General features: G+C 43.6%; 1 protein-coding gene across 1 annotated transcript; it reads left to right on the top strand.

Annotated features, from left to right (window-relative positions):
* Positions 1–12,609: 12,609 nt before the first annotated feature.
* Positions 12,610–21,152, top strand: TAT (tyrosine aminotransferase). Its single transcript, XM_008139983.3, has 11 exons — positions 12,610–12,844; positions 13,000–13,104; positions 14,961–15,028; positions 16,096–16,254; positions 16,667–16,805; positions 17,215–17,267; positions 18,033–18,185; positions 19,054–19,182; positions 19,725–19,808; positions 20,515–20,613; positions 21,012–21,152. Exons 1-11 carry the CDS (start codon positions 12,610–12,612, stop codon positions 21,150–21,152), a joined length of 1,365 nt encoding a protein of 454 aa, XP_008138205.1.
* The last annotated feature ends 1,072 nt before the right edge of the window (positions 21,153–22,224 follow it).

Genomic DNA, 22,224 nt, shown 5'->3' with positions numbered 1-22,224 from the left:
CAGAGAGGAAGAGAGAGGAGAGAGAGAGATAGAAACATCAATGATGAGAGAATCATTGATAGGCTGCCTCCTGCACGCCCCCTACTGGGGATCTAGCCCACAACCCAGACATGTGCCCTTGACTGGAATCGAACCCAGGACCCTTCAGTCTACAGGCTGATGCTGTATCCACTGAGCCAAACCAGCTAGGGCTAGACTCTACCTCTCAATGGGGAAATGGCAAAGCCACATTGTTGAAGAGCATGTGGAGTGGGAGTATTGTTGTAGCCATTTGTGGGACTTAGGGTGTTGAGTAGGGAGTGAAGAAATCAACAGGGGAGCTGTCCCCACTGAGGCCTGAAAGGGCAAGGGGAAGAAATAATGACAAGAATCTAGAAAGAATAGTTGTGTGGAGATAGCCTCCTGATAGTAGCCGTGGCCTTCAGAAATGCATCCTAACAAGAAAGGAGCCAGAGGATTAATTACTCAACCTCCCCCTACTTCAAATGTCCTGCCAGGGACCACATTGATGGGGGATTAGCCTGCTGGGGCACAGAGAAGGGTGGGGAAGGGCAAAAATGGGTCTGGAGAGGCAAAGGGAAGATATGACCAGCGGACAAGAAAATAGCTAGAATATGTTACCTGTGGGCAAGAACGAGGTTCAGGACCAGAATTGCTACTCACGGGACTGGCAGGAAAATTGCCTGATGTTGAGCAGCTTGAAGGATTTCTAAATACCGTGGTGCACTGGAAAACAGTAAGCCTACTGCTTTTGGCAAGAAGATGCTGCTACAGCTACTGATCACCTTACCTATAAGCATCATCTGGCCAGACCCTCTGCCCTTCTCCAGCCTCATTGTCTACTATTTTCCTCTTATTTATAGTGCCCCACCACTTTCTCGTAAGTCCCTACCCCATCAATGCTTTCAGCATGATATGTTCACGGCTTGGACTCTCTATCCCTCCCTTTTTCTGGACAAATATCTTCACAGCTTCAACGCTCCCTCTCTTCTTCCGGACAAATCCTTATCTTCACAACTCAACTTAAAGGCACCTTCTTCAGGGAAGGCTCCTTCAACATCTGTCCTCACCCTGGGCTATTCGTCCTGCACTTCTCCTCTGTGGCACTTATCCTAATAGCAGTTTACCTATCTACTTGTGTAACGATTTGCTTAATGCCTATCTGAGTCACTAGATTCTAGTTTCCTGAGAGCAGGCTCTGGATCTTCTTGAACCTATGACTGTAGAACCTCAAACAGTGCCTAACACATAGGCACTCAGTAACTATATGTGAATCGGTTAGTGAATGAATATGGTAGAAAAATCAGCAATGATTTCTACAGAGGTGGTCTTTTGGTGTGATTTTTTAAAATGTGTTTTCAGCAATAGCCACTGTTTGGATATATTTTGTTGGAGGTAACACAGGGATGGGGATTAAGAATTAGGAAGGCAAGGTATGATGCCAGGAGCTGAGTCAGTTAGCAAGTATTGAGCAGCTATCAAAACACAATCAACGGCCCTGGCTGGGTAGCTCAGTTGGTTGGAGGAAACTGTCTAAGATCAGATTAGTTTCAGGAGCAAATACCTAGATTGCAGGTTTGATCCCTGGTCAGAGTGGATATGGGAGCCAACCAAACTCTCTCTCTCTCTCTCTCTCTCTCTCTCTCTCTCTCTCTCTCTTCAATACACATATCCTAGGGTGAGCATAAAAAAAAGTACATCACAATCAACTAAGGAATAGCCTCAATGTCTTTCAGCTGATGAATGGATGAACAAAATGTGCTGTATTTATACAATGGAACATTATTCAACCATACAAGGAATGAAGTGCTGATACATGCTATGACATGGATGAAACTTGAGGATGTATGCTAAGTGAAAGAAGTCAGACACAAAGACGACATATTGTACTATTTCATTCAGAGGAAATATCCAGAATATCCATCGGGGATAAAAAGTCAATTAGCGGTTCCAGGGGCAAGGTGCGGTGGTGGGAGTGGGAGTGATGGCTAATAGGGATAGGGTTTCTCTTTGGAGTGATGACAAGGTTGTGGAATGAGATGGTGGTGATGATTCTACAACTTTGTGAACATACGAAAAACCAGTGAATGGTACAGTTGGAAAGATGAATTTTATGGCATATGTATTACATCTCGGTTTCTTAAAACTCAGTCAACATATATTATTGCACAAATAATGAGAACTTCTGAGATAGTGATAGGCTGAGGGATTGGAGCATGGTTTAGACTCTCGATTATCCTGGACATCAGAATGGCAAAACAGAATTACTTCCCAAGAACCTAGGCTTACTGTTTGGTGGCTACCTCGGTAAGTACAAATGACACTCGTTCTTGATGAATGTGGGATTAGAGTGGGACTGAGATGTCAGCCATCCACAAATGAAGGAAACCGAGTTCCAACTACAGAAAAACGGCTGCGTTAATAGGGCATGGTTTCAATGGTTATGCAAAGCACAAAACAAACAAGATGGTGTTATTTGCCAGACTTTGTGACAGCAGTTATTTCAATCAGCAAATAGATGAAAGTTTTATTTCCTTTTTAACCTTTAGAGCTCTGATATGAAGTGAATGGCCATTACATTAAAGCTCAACTGGTCCCCCCTTCTAACCAGGAGAAAAACATCAGATTAATGCAAATTTGAGGGACCTTCTGTATCACAACTGCCAACGTCATGAAAAATAAGGAAAGTCTGAGAAACTGTCATAGGTCCGAGGAAACAGTCTAAGATCAGGTTAGTTTCAGGAGACAGAAAAAAGGATATTAGTAGAAAAACTAGTGAAGTCCAAATAAAATGTGGAATTTAGTTAATATTAATGGACCAATGTTTATTTCTTAGTGTGACTAAAAATGTATCAGAGTAACATAGATTTGAAAAATAGGGAACAACTTTGTAGTACATTTGCAACTTTTCTGTAAATCTAAAATTATTCTAAAATAAAAAGTTTAGTTAAAAAATTAAAAGCTCAACCAGGTTCACCTCTCTGTTGTGGCAGCCTTTTCTCTATCCAGCTTACAGATATGTTATTTTTTTTGTTGTTTTTTTTTATTTGCTTTTGTAAAAATTACATGTGGGGACAAACTACAAAGCTCTCTGTATGAATTAAGATGGCATTATGAGTGATCCAGGTCCAATCTAGCCTCCTAATCCCTCCTAGATTCCTTACCCCACCCTCTCTAACTCTGCAAAGGCTTTGGTTTCCCTCATCTGCCACTCCTACCATTTCTTTCCCTCTAATTTATGTACTACCCATTGTCAACTGGCAAGCAAGCATTGAACACGGCTCATATAAGGCTCCATGCCAGGGGATGTGGAGAAGTACAGGATAAGGGATGCCCCCTCCTTGTACTTCCTTAGGGAACTTACGGTTCACTAGGGCAGTGGTCAACAAACTGCGGCTCGCAAGCCACATGCGGCTCTTTGGTCCCTTGAGTGTGGCTCTTCCACAAAATACCACATGCGGGCACACATGTACAGTGCGATTGAAACTTCGTGGCCCATGCGCAGAGGTCGGTTTTCGGCTCTCAAAAGAAATTTCAGTCGTTGTACTGTTGATATTTGGCTCTGTTGACTAATGAGTTTGCCGACCACTGCACTAGGGGAATTAAAACCTCAGTACCCAACTGATGAATGATCGTTGATCATGGTTCAGGACGAGAATACACAAAGTAACTATCCTATATGATAAAGAGCTAATATGCTAATTAGACCGAACCGCAGAATGACTGTCTGGACTTCCTTCTGGACGTCCGTCCGGACGACCTTCCGGATGAAAATGGGGCTGCGAGGCCTGGCTGAGGCTGTGAGGGGCTGCGAAGGCTGAGCCCCTTGCACGAATTTCATGCACCGGGCCTCTAGTTAAGGAAATAAGCAATAAAAGGCAGGTGAATAGTCTATGCTTAATCCACATAGTTAATTCATTATTTTCTTAAAGTTATCACCAGCTGGCTGTCTCTTCATGTTTTCTATTTATTTATTTATTTTTCTATTCATTGAAGAAAGGACTATACTTTGCAACGTACGTTGTCGTCTAAAGAGAGGCAGACTTGTGTAGTAAGATCTGGAACTCTAATTCACCACTCATTGCCTGTGTGACTCATGTTCACCTGTAAAGTGGGATAGCCCAGGCCCTACTCCTAGAATGGATGTGAGGATTCTGAGCTGATTCAGCTAGGGCAGTGATGGCAACCTTTTGAGCTTGGTGGGTCAAACTTCGCCAAAAATCTGAGCAAAACTCGGGTAGTGTGTCACTTTGAGGAAAAAACATTATTTCACAAATGTTTCATCCTCAGGAGCAGCAAATGTTTCATCCTCGGCATGCGGCTGCCTCAGCGGCCGCGTGTCATCAGAAATGGCTACGTGTGTCAGTGCTGACACGCGTGTCATAGGTTCGCCATCACTGAGCTAGAGTGTGTCAAATAGTGCTTGGTATGGGATAGTTGCCCAGTGAGTATGATCTGTTATGCTGCTCTACATGGGTAAAGGAAGGGTGTAAGAATTAGATCTCTAAACATTAAGAGCCCAGGCAGTTATTAAAAAGTAAGTTTAGCCGAAACCGGTTTGGCTCAGTGAATAGAGTGTCGGCCTGCGGACTGAAAGGTCCCAGGTTCGATTCCGGTCGAGGGCATGTACCTTGGTTGCGGGCACATCCCCAGTAGGGGTTGTGCAAGAGGCAGCTGATCGATGTTTCTCTATCATCGATGTTTCTAACTCTCTATCCCTCTCTCTTCCTCTCTGTGAAAAATCAATAAAATATATTAAAAAAGAAAAAAAGAAAAAAAAAAAGGTAAGTTTAGCCCTGGCCTTGTAGCTCAGTTGGTTGGGCGTCATCCTGTACACTGAAGGGTTGCTGGTTCAATTTCCGGTCAGGGCACATGCTTGGGTTACAGGCTTGATCCCTGGTAAGGGGCATGCGGGAGGCAGCCAATCAATGTTTCAGTCTCACATCGATGTTTCTTTCTCCCCCTCTAAAACTCAATAAAAAATAATATATTTTTTAAAAAAGTAAGTTTATAAAAATTTTATAGTTGTAGGAAAATGTTCATAATACTATGTAAAATGACACTCACTGAACATTCTAATACATAAAGTCTATGGATGTACACTTAGAAAAAGATACATTTCAAAATGTTCATTGTTGGGAAAATGGTTAACAGTGGTTATCTTTGGGTCATGGCACTATTTAAAAAATAGTGTTCTATCCAAAAAGCAGAAAGCTTTAAAGTAGAAAGGTGGTTGCCAAGAGCTGGGAAGAGGATGGAGGGAGAATGAGTGTTTAACGGATATAGACTCAGTTTTGCAATATGAAAAAGCTCTAGAGATCTGTTGCCCAGCAGTGTGAATATACTTAACACTACTTATTGAACTGTACACTTAAAAATAATTAAATTAATAAATTTAATGTTATGTGTGTTGTTGTTTTTTTTACCACAACTGAAAAAATGCTTTTCTATGGCAATCACAATAGTTTTATATTTAAGAAAAAAAAGTAATGAAAGGTGTTCTTTGATTTTTAAATGAACGTCTTAACTACGGCCGGGTGGTGCAGATTGTATGAGTATTTCTACAGTGTATTGGCCTTGGCTGCCCAGTGGAGTTCACCTGGTAGCAGTAACTTCCTAAATAGAGCGGGGTGGGGTCCTCTCATTTGTTCCCTACCTGATCCACCCCCACCCTCACCCTCCCCCCACCCCCACCCCGACCCGCACCAGCTTTTCTATGGAGAGAAAACGTGGGCTGCAGAAGAGGGGTATGACCAAAAGCTGTTTGCTTTGTCTGTTTTTCCTTCTGACGTAGGTTCAGTTGTCAGATACTGAACGAGGGCGGTACAGCAGCCCCTGCCCCCTCAACCCACCTTGTGTCCTGCAGAATCTGCGTCAACTGCTCTGTTTGCAGACTACCCTCCACTGTGCTGCTGGCTGCTTATTGATTGCAAACCAAGTCTGAGCCAGACTAGTTGAGACAGAGGAGGCTGGGCTGATGATCTCAGAGCAGCTGTTGTGTTCCCTTGGGTGGCTTCATAGGCCCAGGTGTAACCTAAGAAAAACATGAGTCCCCCTGCAAGACAGGTGAGGGACGCGAACAGATAGTTCACAGATCACCAAGAGCTAATAAATACTTGAAAAGTGACCACCCCCCACCCCAAAACACACACACTAAAATTAAAATAACAGCAATAACAGCAACCTTTTCTTCCCTGTCAATCAAGGAGGCAAGATTTTTTTTTAATTTTTATTTTTAGAAAACCATTTCCAGGGTTTGCAAACAATGACTGATAGGTAGGAACTGGCCTTTCTGAAAGCAAGCTCGCAATGTGTATCAAGAACGGTAAAAACGTTCATTCTGCCAAAACTGGTTTGGCTCAGTAGATAGAGCGTTGGCCTGCGGACTCAAGGGTCCCAGGTTCATTTCCGGTCAAGGGCATGTACCTTGGTTGCGGGCACATCCCCAGTAGGGGGTGTGCAAGAGGCAGCTGATCGATGTTTCTCTCTCATCGATGTTTCTAACTGTCTATCCCTCTCTCTTCCTCTCTGTAAAAAAAAACAACACAAAACGTTCATTCTAGGAATATCCCATAAAAGTTTCAGGAAGACTCAGGAATTCCGTGTAAGGTAAAGGTGACATTTCCAATTAACAAGGAGAGAGACTTCCATTTCTGACAACACTGAGCTCAGGATGACCTGAAAAACCTTTAATTATAAAAAATAGAAGTGTCGGATAAAAGATAACAAAATGCTTGAGCTCCAAAGATAAAAAGAGGCCAAACAACAAGGACAGAACACCAGTGACAACGAGGGCTGACACTGCGGCTGCCCTGGGTTATTTACTTGAACAATCTAAGGCCACCGTTTTAATGTCCGGGTGAGGACAGGACACCAAGCCTTGAGGCTGTGTGGGTGTGTGGGAGGAGGAGTTGAACCTGAGTCTCAGGTGTAGCTGAGGTCCTTGAAAGTCCAAACCTTGAGTGGCAGAAATCAGTCACCACAGCTTCTCACTTCAAGGAAATCCCACCCTTGCTTGCCTTGACTCTTTGCTGAGGCCAATATCAAGAAGGGTCTTAACCTCTGAGAGTCTGTCCACCATGAGTCTGTCCACCACTCGGCTGATTCCCTGTGCCATCCCTCAAGGTGGACATGATATCCTGACAGGCAGTCTCAAGTTCAAGAGGTTGCCAAAATAAGACATATTTGTACATTTCCTATTCCTAGGGGACTATCTGTGGATCAGCTTGGCAGGTCTATCAGTGTTTGAAATGTGATTCTGCCTCCAGGAAACTATCCCACAAATCACGTGATACTTATAACAATTGGGTTCATCATGCTTCATCTGTAATAGAAAAAAGTAGAAGTTGCCCATGTCCAAAAGCCAGGAATGGTTAAACAAACACTATTAGAAGGAGTGAAGTGGATCTCAATGCGTGAACACGGAAAGAATATCCACACAACGCGTCGTTTATTAAGGCGTTTTAAAAAGTAAACCAATAGGAACAGAGTGCAAACACACAGTAATTTCAGATTTTCTAGTAAAAATATCTTAAAACGTAAAAAAGAAATAAGTGAAATTAATTTTAATAATATACTTTATTTTTCCCAATATACCCAGAATACTGGTTAAGCATGTAATCAATAGAACATAATTGAGGAGATAGTTTACATTAGTTTTATATGTCTTTGAAATCTGATGTGTATTTTATACCAACAATACATCTTATTTCAGACAAACCACATCTACAAGCACGCAAGAGCCACTTATGACCAGTGGCTGTAATAAGAGACAGTGCAGCGAGAGAACAAATGTAGAGTATAAAATGGAGTTAAAAAAAATTTATATATATATATATATATTTGTGGCCCGGTGCACGAAATTTGTGCCCGAGGGGGGTGTGTGTCCCTCAGCCCAGCCTGCACCCTCTCCAATCTGAGATCCCTCTCACAATCCAGGACTACTGGCTCCCAACTGCTCGGCTGGCTCCCAACTGCTCGCCTGCCTGCCTTCCTGATTGCCCCTAACCGCTTCTGCCTGCCAGCCTGATCACCCCCTAACTACTCCCCTGCCAGCTTGATTGATGCCTAATTGCTCCCCTGCCAGCCTGTTTGCCCCTAACTGCCCTCCCCTGCAGGCCTGGTCACCCCTAACTGCCCTCCCCTGCAGGCCTGGTCCCCCCCAACTGCTCTCCCCTGCAGGCCTGGGTCTCCCCCAACTGCCCTTCTCTGCAGGCCCAGTCGCCCCCAACTTGCCTCCTCTGCAGGCCTGGTCACCCCTAACTGCCCTCCCCTGCAGGCCTGGTCACCCCTAACTGCTCTCCCCTGCAGGCCTTGATCTCCCCCAACTGCCCTCCCTTGCAGGCCTGGACCCTCCCAACTGCCCTCCCCTGCTGGTCTGATCGTCTACAACTGCCCTCACTTGCAGGCTTGGTCCCTCCCAACTGCCCTCCCCTGGTGGCCATCTTGTGGTGGCCATCTTGTGTCTACATGGGGCAGCCATCTTTGACCACATGGGGGCAGCCATATTGTGTGTTGGAGTGATGGTCAATTTGCATATTACTCTTTTATTAGATAGGATAGAGGCCTGGTGCACAGGTGGGGGCCAGCTGGTTTGCCCTGAAGGGTGTCCCGGATCAGGGTGGGGGTTCCCTTGGGGCATGGGGTGGCCTGGGCGAGGGGCCTGTGGTGGTTTGCAGGCCGGCCATCCCCCCCGGTGACCCAAGCGGAGGCCCTGGTATCTGGGATTTATTTATCTTCTATAATTGAATCTTTGTTGCCTTGTGCGGAGCCAAGCCTCCTGCTTGCTCTGTGGCCACATCCATTTTTGTTGGGATTTATTTATCTTCTATAATTGAAACTTTGTAGCGGAGGCCAAGGCAGGCCAGGGCTGAGGGAGCTTGGCTTCCTCCATTGGCGGGGGCAACCCTAGCCTCCTGCTCTCTCCAGCTCCGTTGCTGCCACCATTTTTGTTGGGATTTATTTACCTTCTATAATTGAAACTTTGTAGCCTTGAGTGGAGGCCTGGGCTAGCCAGGGTGTGTGGAAAGCTTGGCTTCCTCCATTGCCAGGGAAACCCAAGCCTCCTGCTCACTCTGTGGCTGCAGCCATCTTGGTTGGATTAATTTGCATACTCACTCCTGATTGGATGGTGGGCATGGCTTGTGGGTGTAGCAGAGTGATGGTTAATTTGCATATTACTCTTTTATTAGATAGGATATTAAAACTCCAGGACCAGTTATATAGTACTGTACAGACATAGGAAACACTTGGAAAGATACACAAGAAATGGCTATAGGGGCTATCTCTGCAGAGTGGGATTGTGGGGAAAGAAGATGTTCAGAGTTTAGTTTAGAAACATCTATATTTAAATTTATTACATGAGGATATATCATGCTTTAACTACTAAACAAAAACACACCTAAAAGTAAAATGTTTATTTTCTTCAATGCAGTAAATCAATGTATAGAAAAGTTTATCTTAAGGAAATAATAACTATACAAACCAACATTTTTGCAGCATTACTCACAATGATAAAAACTAGACTCCACATCATGTCCAACAATAGGAAAATTATTTAATAATTTCTGATCTTTATGATGGAATGTTTTGCATAACATGGAAAATAAATATTCATGACACAATTTTAAAATTCACAAAACAAAAACTATCCAAATGAATTAGAATAGATATATGTTCAAACAAAAAAATTGTATATAAATGTTAATAGTAGCATAATTCATAGTAGCCAAAAAGTATAAACAAACCAGTGTCCACCAGCTGGTGAGTGGATAAACAAATGCAGTACATCGATGTATAGAATATTAATCAGCTATGAAAGGGAATGGACTATCGATATAAGCACAACATGGATGAACCTTGAAAACATTTGCTAAATGACTGAAGTCAGACACAAAAGGCCACATTTGGTATGAATCCATTTATATGAAATGTCAGGAATAGGCAAATCCATAGCGACAGAAAGTAGATTTGTGATTGCCAGGGGCTGAGAGGAGGGGATGGAGAGTGGCTTTTTAATGGAAAATGTCTTGGAATTAGATGGAGATGATGGTTACACAACATTGTGAGTACCACTGAATCTTCTACTTGGAAATGGCTAAAACGATGAATTTTTTCTTATGTGAATTTTGCCTCACTTTGAAAAATAGGTCTATAGAATAAGATCCCAACTTTATAAAATAAGACTAATGTGTCAAGAGTGGTGGTGAGGTTATACATGCTTTTAACTTTTTTCTGATTTTCTCCAGCACACATGCCCACTGTATTTTAAATGGAGGGCAATGGAATAAAAGCACTGAGAAAAGAATGGTCTCCCTGGATAAAATCTGTGTGCTTTGGAAACAATGCCGTGGTCTCACTGTATTAGCTACTTACACAAAGCGCAGGCCTGTCTAACCTGCGGAGTGTGCGCCCATCTATACAATGTTCAACTGCATTTGCCACAACAAACAAGCCTTAGGTGCCAAGTAGTAGAGTTGACTCCAGACTTTCCTTTTCCGGATCTGTGGGTGTTGTAGAGACGGGGTTATATATTCATCTTTTGAAACAGGGTTGCCCTGATTCTGTAGCTTAAGGCTCAGGGTCCCAGCTTCAGAACTTGAACTCTCTTTGCCCTGGCTGGCTCCCTGCCCTTGCCTGGTGATCTGGTGATTTCTGCCACTCCACTGGTAAGATGAGGTGGTAAATGCTTGCTTCACTGGAGTGGGGAAGAGAACATATTAGATAAGATCTTCAACGCACTAAGAATTGAAAAGGTCCAGAAAAACAAAAGGTTATTCAACCCCTCTGGAGACTCGAATCACTGAAAAGTAGATGGAGAAGAAAGAACTTACATAATGACTCCTCATCACCCAATAAATAAACAGATAGGATCTGAGCGGGGGGGTGGGGGGTGGGGGGGTGGGGAGGCGGGGAGGGAGGCAGGGGGGTGTCACCGAGGTTTCTCTTAACCCTTGAATGGGTGGCATTTTTCATAGGCTCACAAGAATGATGAGATCTCGGCTGTGCTTGCTTAGCAATGTTTTGCTTAAATCTCATCTGATACCTTATTCTTCCAATAACCCCATAGCAGGCAAGTGAAAGAAAATCCCCAGGATAAGGATAACATTGCACAGGTTTTGGTTGCCCAGATATCTTTTAAGATATTTGCTGAGTGAGCCTTAAGTTACTTCAACTGTCCAGTTTGTTTCGACTGGGGTAGAACTGGGTAGACTGACAGGGAAAGAAAGGAGTCCCAGATGTAGGAAGCAAACAGACATGTCGTGGGACAAGTTGTAGAGCATGATCCCATCCGTGTTTTGAAAATCTAAAATCTATATGTATCTATCTATCCTCTACCTACCTACCTACCTACCTACCTACCTACCTACCTACCTATCATCTCTCAACCTTGGTGAATGGATAGAAAAGGCCCTATTATTGCCACTGCTTACCCCTGGGAGGGAGAATGGAGTGTGGGTTAGCAAAGGGCAAGGAAGGACTCTCACTTACTCCTTTGCACATTTCTGTACTGTTATAAAATGTTAATAAGTTGTTTTGTATCCAACAAAATTTAATAAAAATTACCAGTTGTAATCACAACTACCCTCCCACCCCCACCCCCCAGTCCTCTCCAGCATCTCACCACGTGCCTAGAAAGAGTTAACACAGAAAATTCCAGATGTTTGATTGGGACAGATTCCTGATTTGGTCCCTGGGGGTGGGAGGAGGGTTAGAGGTGAGAAGCGCCAAAAAGTGAAAAGGGGAGGAAGGCAGAGGGTTGGCTGCCCAGCTCTCCACCTAACCAATAGCACAAAAGCTTCAGGTCCAACGCCTACCTGTGGAGGGTATTTCAGGAGACACGAGTGGCATCTGAGTTCACTGTCACTTGCCAGAAGAGCATTAAGACAGATTTCTGGTTTGGCTACCTGGAGGCAGCTTGCTACTCCTTCACTCAAAGGTAAAATTTAAGGCGTCAGCTATTCTGGTGGTGGTGATCGTGTGTGTGTGTGTGTGTGTGTGTGTGTGTGTGTGTGTGTGTGTGTGTGTTTTTCTCTGTGGCGTGTTGACTTCTTTTCCCACAGGGCAGACATGTGTTTATAGGCTAGTGCTTTATTTTTACAACACTATTAACACTAAATTCCTAACAACGTGGAATGAGTCCTCCTGGTTCTTGCTTGCAGAAGGCAAGATACAGTCTGTTGATATGTTAGGGAGATGTTTTGCTTGGACAGGCAATGCATGGGAAAGAGAAAATACCTATTCTTTGATTGTTTAAGAGTTTTCATGCCATTTCCTCTGTTTCATTGAGAGCACAGTTAAAACTTTTATGAGGACTAGGGTTGCAAATAGCGAATCTCACCGCAGGTAAGTATTCAACAGAATGCTAACATTATAGAATGGGCTCTTGTTTTATTTTCCAACTCAGCAAAAGGTCTTAAAACTCCCCTCGTTCATAACACAGCTACTCTTCACGAGAAAGCAGCAAAACAAAGAAAAAGGCTTGAAAAGGGATGTCCAATGAAATCACCCCTATGTTTAGGTCCAAATATAGCCGCCCAGGATGGAGCTCCGTGCTTAGTATCTCTGCGACCTCCTTCCCTCTCCCCCCACCCACAGACTTTGCTAGTGATGGACCCATACGTGATCGAGATGAATGGCAGCGGCGACCTCCCCTCCGTTCTGGATGTGCATGTCAGCGTGGGAGGGAGAAGCTCCACGCCGGGAAAAGTGAAAGGCAGGAAGGCCCGGTGGTCTGTGAAGCCCTCGGACATGTCCAACAACACTTTCAATCCCATCCGGGCCATCGTGGACAGCATGAAGGTGAAGCCAAACCCAGACAAAACCATGATTTCTCTGTCAATCGGTGAGTTGGGGGACACTGGACTGAGGGGTGGTCTCTGTTCCCCTCACCTCCATCCTCACAGGCAGATGGGAGAAGACGGGAGAGGAGGGTGCGTCTGAGCACTGGGCGTGGAAGAGTAACCTCTTGGTGGCTTTTCTTTTTCCTCCCACGAAAAGGGGACCCTACTGTGTTTGGAAACCTGCCCACGGACCCAGAAGTTACCCAGGCGATGAAAGACGCCCTGGACTCCGGGAAGTATAACGGCTATGCCCCCTCCATTGGTAAGCTTCTCCTGAGACTCTAAGTGGCTTCTGAATCTTTGGTGCTCTTCCAGTAGGAATACATTTCTAGCAATTCTCCTTGCTTTCCTGACGCATGGTTCCTAAGGAGAGGCTAAGATACATGGCCACCTGGAGTTGGGGAAAAGGGTCTAAGATGCTTTAACACAAGCTTCAAGGCCCAACTTCTTGCCTAGCTTTTAAAAATATATATTTTATTAATTTTTTTACAGAGAGGAAGGGTGAGGGATAGAGAGTTAGAAACATCGATGAGAGAGAAACATCGATCAGGTGCCTCCTACACACCCCCAAGTGGGGATGTGCCCACAACCAAGGTCCACGCCCTTGACCCCCTTGACCGGAATCGAACCTGGGACCCTTGAGTCCGAAGGCCGATGCTCCATCCACTGAGCCAAACCGGTTAGGGCTTGCCTGGCTTTCCTGGGCGTACTGATATCTCCCCTCGAGGCTTCGGTCACATACTTATTTCTCAAATAATGCTCCTCTCCTATCATGTCTAATGCTCAGATGAAGGCCTTGAACTTGGCTGCGCCTGCTTGTTTACTGAGCCCTCTGGGTCCTAAGTTAATCGGCTTGGCTTTATTTGTCCTCCTCTGTGTATTCAAGGCTTATTTTAATTATGGTCCTGATCACACTCCCAATGAAGTTGTAATTATTTCATAGTAAAGAGGAATAAATACCACCCACACCACCAACAAAGAATAGACTGTCCTGTTGAAGAATAGAGGGTTGTTTCTGACAGAAAGAAATTATTCTTATTTATGTTTAACCCTCTCCATCTAAGAAACATTTCTACGTTACACATTTTGGTAAAATACGCGAGTCCTTGGCTTTGTTTCAGTGTTGCACATTTTTCTCCTGTGTTTATGTGCACATAGGAACATATTCTTAAGGCAGAATAAAAGTTCCGTTTCATGCTAAAATAGAATTTTAAAAACACTTCAAAGAGGTTTAGGGGCATGATTTTCAGGTTGGTTATTTACATTTTATAAAGCTTCATACAACAAAAATAAAGACAAAATGAGACCAAAAATTAGGTTATAAAAAAAAGTTTGTAGTGATTTTTATAACCAAAGCATTAGAGAATTGATTCAACCTGAAAAACCAAAACCAAGTTTCGTAAATATTCAAAGGATATGAGCACTCAGGCCAAAGAAAACACAGATAAGAATAGACAGTATATCTTGGGAAATGCTCTTCCTTGTTAGTAATTAAAGAAGTGCTGATTTCTGTAACTTCAAGAGATCTATCTCTACCTTTTAAGTTAACAAACATTATAAAATATTGCGTCTGGCCCTGGTAACGAAAGACAATCTTTTTGAAGAGCAGTTTTGCAAAACATGGTCATTGGCATGAAACTGTCTATACTTTAAGCTTATAAGCCAACATTTGGAAATAATGTATGAGACTATGATTTTAAAGGTAAAAATTGTACAAACACAGTAATAGGGATATAATATGAAAAACTTAAGATGGACTGAATGCATCACACTCTTTGATTATAACTTTTCAAAAAATATAGTCCCTGGGTGGGACTTGGGAATAATTGAAATCCTGTATTTTATGGAGAATAAACACATAATCTTAGTAACCAAGACGGTGCAGTGTGTCCTACAGTTTGGTGAGCTCTTTCTTGTTATTATTTATATATTTGTGCTTATTTCACAAATTTCAAATATAAACTTAATCTCCTTTGTCAGCAGCGGCTGAGAGCTAACCTGAGCGGTATGTGCTCTGAGCAGGGACAAAAGGAAGCCTCCAGCCCTCTGACTCTCTGGTAGAGCTGTCAGTCATAGGATGAAAACCTCCAGCTTCCTCCTTCTGCTCCTTTCTTTCAGGTTACCTATCCAGCCGGGAAGAGGTTGCCTCCTATTACCACTGTCCCGAGGCACCCCTGGAAGCTAAGGTGAGCCTGAGACAGGGTACCAGCTCTGAAGCAACCTTGGGCAAACTATACCCTTTCCATTGTTTCTGTTCTGCACATAAAGGTTTCTAGGGGAACAAAAGCTGGGGATAGCTTCCCTTTAACAACTCGAGGACTTCTTATATAACGAGGACACTAATCAGTGATTACATTTAATGTCATTACAGTAATGTATGATGATGTTGCATACAGTTTATATGGTGTCAATCTCAACGAGGCTCAAATGACTCAGAGATCATTCTATGTTTGATTCATAAATACGAAACAGTTAAAACTTTTTATTTTACCAATAGAATCTTTTTATTTTGTTAATCCTCACTTGAGGATATTTTCCCATTGATTTTTAGGAAGAGTGGCAGAGAGAGGGAAAGAGAGAGAAACATCGATGTGAGAAAAACACATCGATTGGTTGCCTCCTGCATGAGCTCTGACCAGGGCCCGAGCCTGGGAGGAGCCTGCAAACAAGGTATGTGTCCTTGACAGGAATCGATCCCGGGACCCTTTGGTCCGCAGGCTGACCGAAGCTCTATCCACTGAGCCAAGCTGGCTAGGGCCCAATAGGATCTTTTTAAAGCTTCCCTCATTCACTTTAGGTCCCTCAAATAGGAAGACTGAGCTACCACGACATATTGAATTGATGGCAGTGCCAAGGTTAAATACCACCCTCACTTCTATTGTTTACCCTTCACCTACATTTCAGAGTAAAGCCAGGCTTCAAATATCGGGTCAAAAGTAAATAAATAACCAGGTGAAAATACCCAAGGTTATAATGACCACTCATGGAAGGTGGCTGAGTCAGAGTTGACCTGTCCTTTTTTGAAATGATTTGTTTACTTCTTTTAAGTGGCCAGGATTTTCAACAACCTTTAGATAGAGACATATATAAGGCTGTTAAATTCTTTCTGGCTTAGTACAGTCCCTACTACTTTACTTAATACTTATAAAAGTAAGTTTATCTTTGTCCCCCACACACCCATCTGACAATTTCCTTTCTCCTGTTGCTGTTGGAACCGCTAACAAAATGAACCTTTTATTTTTCGTCTTCACAGGATGTCATTCTGACAAGTGGCTGCAGTCAGGCTATTGAACTTTGTTTAGCTGTGTTGGCCAACCCAGGGCAAAACATCCTCGTCCCGAGACCCGGTTTCTCGCTCTACAGGACTTTGGCTGAATCTATGGGGATTGAGGTCAAACTCTACAACTTATTGGTAAATGACTTTTTAATTTTAGACCCAAGTGCTCAATTACTACTTATGTTAGTAGGAAAAGCTCTGGAAGTGGGTGGTTGAGACCACAGACACATTTTATTATTTATATTACACCATTTGATTTAAATGAATTTTCTCCTTAAATTTCTCAGAATCATCTTTTTTAAAAAAATATATATATATTTTATTGATCTCATAGAGGGAGGGAGAGATAGAAACATCAATGATGAGAGAGAATCATTGATTGGCTGCCTCCTGCACGCTCCACACTAGGGATGGAGCCTGCAACCCAGGCAGGTGCCCTGACTGGGAATCAAACAGTGACCTCCTGGTTCATAGGTCAATGCTCAACCACTGAGCAACACTGGCCGGGCTCGGAATCATCTTAATCTCACCCTTTCTTCCTCCCCAGCCAGAGAAGTCTTGGGAAATTGACCTGAAACAATTGGAATCTCTGATTGATGAAAAGACAGCTTGTCTCATTGTCAATAATCCATCAAACCCCTGTGGGTCGGTGTTCAGCAGAAGTCATCTTCAGAAGATTCTGGCCGGTGAGTCCAGCAGGGGAGGAGATGAGGATGCAATCCTTTAGTCATTGATCCACAGGAGAAAAGAGTCCGTCACTAAGTTCCAAGCCTAGGATGGAGGTTGGGGAGCTCCACTAGGGTCTCTAGTGAATAGTGTGCCATTGGAATGGTAGGACTTGCTTAAAAGAAGGAGAAAGAGAGGAAATGCTTGACACATCACCACTCCCATCATGTGGAAGAGAAGGTCTGAAATACCTATTTAATTAAATGTCAAGTTTAGGCCTTGTACCCTGCAAGAATATGTACCCATTTAGTTCTTAATGAGGAAGACAAAGTACAAAAACATGAAATGCAAAGTACAATAAGCTCAGGTAAATTATAAATGCAAAGGCAATTCACATTAATGATTTCTGCATGTTTCTCTTATTTTCAGTGGCTGCAAGGCAGTGTGTGCCCATCTTAGCTGATGAGATCTATGGAGACATGGTGAGTCTTGGGCAGGAGAGCTCACTACAATAATCTCCATTCCAAATTCTTTCATGGGACCTTCAGAGGTGGCATCTAAATAATCAGAAGCAACTCCCAACCACTTCAGCACAGCAAATCAATATCCCTGCACTCTTCACAGATATATAGATCTATGACTCCTCAGCCAGTTGTCTGAAATCCAGAAAAGCTATGAAAATCCAAAGATCTTTGGAATTCATTTGGTGGCAAACCCCGACTTGGCTGATATAAAGATATTTGTAGATTTCTATTTTTCTCACTTATGGCTCTGTATGAGCATAGGGGAAGGGGCAGAAACGTTAATATGCTTGATTAGGAGTGTTATCCCAGAGTGCTCTGGGAGTGTTACATAATAGATGGTAACATGTGCTATATAACCTTTCTAAAATCCAAATAATCCTGCAACATATTTGGGCCCAGGAATTTCAGCTAAGTGACTATGGGCCCGTATTATATTTCTAAATCTGTCACTCCAAAAGTCATGCCTTCTCTACAACTGGCTTCAAGGGGTTGTCCATATTTCAGGGCGAGGGCCCGTTTCCTCACTTTAGGCTTCCTGTAATCCAGACCACACACCAGGTTCAATGTCTTTGCATAGCCCCCTTGGAAGCGTCTTGGGATCCCAATCATGCTTCAGCGTAGGGATGAGCCCCCAAATCCGAGTGATATAAGGAAAAGGGTAGGAGGCATGGGATTCGGAGGAGAGTAAGCAAGAAGACAACTACAGCAAGCTCTTCTCCACAGGTGTTTTCGGGCTCCAAATTTGAGCCTCTGGCCACCCTCAGCAGCAACGTCCCCATCCTGTCCTGTGGAGGGTTGGCCAAGCGCTGGCTGGTTCCTGGCTGGAGGTTGGGCTGGATCCTCATCCATGACCGAAGGGACATTTTTGGCAATGAGGTGAGAGCAATGTGGTATGTCCACTTGGGGATATACACTGAGTGGCCAGATTATTATGATCTCCGAACGCATAATTATTCTGGCCACTCAGTGTACTTCTCTTGAGTACCTCATTTATTTGCTATCAAAGATACTATAAATCGTGCACCTGATCAGTTTTCCCCTTTGCACTGGCTGATAGAAAGCTCAGGGCAAATAGGTGGTTGATCTCCAGCAAAAGTCTAGAATACTTTTGGTGCCCATCTGAGATACAAATACACTGAGTGGCCAGATGATTATGCGTTCAGAGATCGTAATAATCTGGCCACTCAGTGAATATTTACTTTGGGTGCACAGTGGGTGGGAGGTAGATTTGTTTTTCCCCCTTTCTTCCTGGCCCTGTAGTTCTGGGTGCCTGGAAAGATGCTAGATAAAGATGGTACCACTTCCTCTCCAAACTCAGTTTTTCTGTATCTGGCTCTGTGAAGAAGTTACATCTGTCTCCAATTTTTGGACCACAAAAAAAGGAAACAATAGCAGTAATAACCCTAATATTGTTTGCAGGCATACAATGTGCCAGTACTTTATATGCATTATTTTAATTTAATCTTCCCAACAACCCTATGAGGCCAGTATTAGTATTATCTCCATTTTACAGACAGTTGAGAAAAATGAGGCACAGAGAAGTTGTATAATTTTCCTAGAGTCACACAGCAGGTACATGGCAGAGCTGGGCTACAAACACAAATGGTCTGATCTAAGAATGATAGTAGGCACCACCACTTCTCCAGAAATATAAGAACTGATAGAAAGAATGGTCAGCACCTGAGTTCCCGAAGCCAGGATGCCTCAGAAAGGCTAAATACTGTGTTTGCTGGGGGGCTTTTAGATCCGAGATGGGCTGGTGAAGCTGAGCCAGCGGATCCTGGGACCCTGTACCATTGTCCAGGGAGCTTTGAAAAGCATCCTGCGTCGCACCCCTCAAGAGTTCTACCATGACACCCTAAGCTTCCTCAAGGTAAGGGAAGCCTGTGGCCTTTCACTTTGGGGGTCAGGGAATGCCACCAGTGGAATTAGGAATGATGGGTGCTCATTCCTGGAGCAGTGTTCCGTGATGGTACGTCCAAATCCGGAGGTGGCATCAGTGCAGGTGTCTGTCCACCCATACATTTCCAACTGCTGGCAATTCACTCTGCTCCTGGCCAAAGCTTCATGTGGCAGGTTTTTTTCCATATTGACTCCTTATTCCTTACCGTGGGTGTGGACTCTCCTTAAAAAAAAAAAAAGTATGTTTTTTAAATTGATTTCAGAGAGAGGAAGGGAGTTGGAGAGAGAAAGAAACATTAATGATGAGAATCATTGATCAGTTGCCTCCTTCATGCCTCCGACCGGGGACTGAGCCTGCAACCCGGGCATGAGCCCTGACCAGGAATCGAACCGTGACCTCTTGGTTCATAGGCAGAGGCTCAACCACTGAGTCACACTGGCTGGTCTGGGTTCTTCTTTTAATGACTTGTTTTTTTTTCTTCTACTTAACTTTTAATCTGCCTTCTCTTATAGTCCAATGCTGATCTGTGCTATGGCGCGTTGGCCGCCATCCCGGGACTCCGGCCAGTGCGCCCTTCTGGGGCCATGTACCTCATGGTAAGAATGCGGGTGGCAGCCACTTGGGTAAGGCAAAGGAAAGCCAGTGTGCAGGGCTCACAAAGAGCTAGGCTCCTGTATCAGTCAGTTTAGGAATGACCGTGTTCCTGATTGTTCCACTGACATGATCTAAGCTCAGTGTTAGACAAAACAAAACCCTCTTAAAACGAGTTAATTCCTTAATATACTCACTTTATAGACACATAGAGAAGAAATAAGACAGAGGAGGCTCTCTACATCACTGTCGTTCTCAATGTGGAGTGAAACTGGTTCCCTAGGGATGTTTGGGAATGTACGGGAATTTTGTTTTTAGAATGACTGGGGGGTGCTGTTGGCATTTTGTGGGCCAGGCATGCTAAATATCTTGCAATGGGTGGGAACGTTGCAGGCAATCAAGAATTGCCTGACCCATGAGGCTAATAGTTTATTTTTTGAGACATACTGGCATTCTATTTCCAGCTTTCATTTATCAGCATACAGGAAGGAACCGCTCCATAAACTAAAATACTAACATAAATATATTCTCTCTTCTTTATGAAAAATTCCATGAGCTCATCAGTGCTAGAACTTATTTCTCAAGCTAGTTATCAGTTGCAAGCGTTCCAAGGTATTTTTTAGAGCAGTTCCCTACCTTACTTTCTGGCACAGGGAGTCGGCCTGTTTTCCCTCCTTCTGATAAGTTTGCCTCTCCCTGTTATTGGTATAGGTTGAAATTGAGATGGAACATTTCCCAGAATTTGAGAACGATGTGGAGTTCACGGAGCGGTTAGTTGCTGAACAATCTGTCCACTGCCTCCCGGCCACGGTGAGTGCTCCTGCACCTCTCAGGATATTCTCAACAGTTTCTGGAGCCTCGGGAGCTCTCCCTGAGCTGGTTTTTTACCCGCCCCCCCCCTTTTCCTCCCCCGCAACAAAGTGTATTTTCATTTGATGAGATCCAAACTGATGTGTCTTGTGGCCTCTGTTTAAAATGTGTTTCTCTCCATCACTATCCCGTCAGTACTGGGAAGGAAAGGTGTGGTGGGACATTCTCGGTGAGGGGAAATCAAGCTTTTAAGCTGAAGGAACTCCGTCACTGACTTAGCGTCCCAACGAGGCCCTGACTAAATGGCACTGCTTCTTGCTGTTGGGGCCCTGGCCATCTTAGGGTGGTCCAGGACCAGGTTGAATTGCCCTGAGAATAACAGGCTCTTATTTTTGCAGTGCTTCGAGTACCCGAATTTCTTCCGGGTGGTGATCACCGTCCCTGAAGTGATGATGCTGGAGGCCTGTGGCCGGATCCAGGAGTTCTGTGAGCAGCACTACCACTGTGCCGAAGGGAGCCCCGAGGAGTGTGACAAATAGGCCCGAGCCCCTGCTCCTGACGATGTCCCATCCCGGGAGGGCCGGACCGGGCCCTGCTGCTCCTCAGGGAGTCAGGCGCCCTATTGGGAGAGGAGCCTCGAAAACACATCGAGGGGTCAGAATTGCCCCTGCTTTACCCCAGCCATATCCATATGCACACTCTGAACCCCAGAGTCTTCTCTCACTCTGCCCTGCGGGAGTGACTAATTCAGTAATTTGCCCCACTTCCATGATGACTTCCTCCTTTTTTTTTTCTGAGTTCCAGGTGAACAAAATTCACCAGCAAGCAGTCGAGACAAGACAATTACGAGCTCAGGATAAGAGAAACAAAAGAGAGAGAGAATTTGGGCCCCCAACCATTTCCTCACACTGTAAGAACATAGTCTCTCATAGGCAGATCTAAAGCCCAATTCTGTTACTGCCTCACTTAGGGTATTCCTCACTTTATGCACTAGAGTTAGAATGAAAGAAGTTGAGGACATATGTATTTGGTTAATTATATTCTAAACCCATGGGGAAAATTTGCTAATTCAAAGGATCCCTTACAGAAACACTTTTTTGGGAGTAAAGAATTACTTTGTGATACAAATAAATATCCTTTAATGATTGCCTTTCTAAATTTAGATATGTGTGTATCAAACTTGCTTAAAATGAAGACACATCTATACTTAAAAAAAAAAAAAAAAAAGGAGGAATCATCGGATCTTCCAGAAACACTGCTCTGTAAGGGCCACAAATATCCCTGTCATTGTTATAGAATCATTGTTACTTTGCCTGTAATGTTACTGATTTATTAATATATATATATTATATTATCTTTTCATATGTTTTCTAAGGAACATTTATATTGACAAGATCCTTTATTTTGGCAAAGGCATAAATTATTGTTTTTCTTTTTTTTATACAAAAAATAAAATTTACTAAGTATGCTCTCTGGTTTTGTGTTTTTTCACTTCTGTGGGGAATTTCTATCCCCAGGTGCTGCTCATTGCTCAGTCTGATTGATGCCTTACCCACCAGGCTTCATTTATTTCTTTGTAGATGTACTGACATTTGGAGTTACTTAAGAAAC

This window comes from Eptesicus fuscus, chromosome 21 (assembly GCF_027574615.1).
Source record: "Eptesicus fuscus isolate TK198812 chromosome 21, DD_ASM_mEF_20220401, whole genome shotgun sequence".
Lineage (NCBI taxonomy): Eukaryota > Metazoa > Chordata > Mammalia > Chiroptera > Vespertilionidae > Eptesicus > Eptesicus fuscus.
The sequence above is the reverse complement of the archived record's forward strand: the minus strand, read 5'-3'. Positions and strand labels throughout refer to the sequence as shown.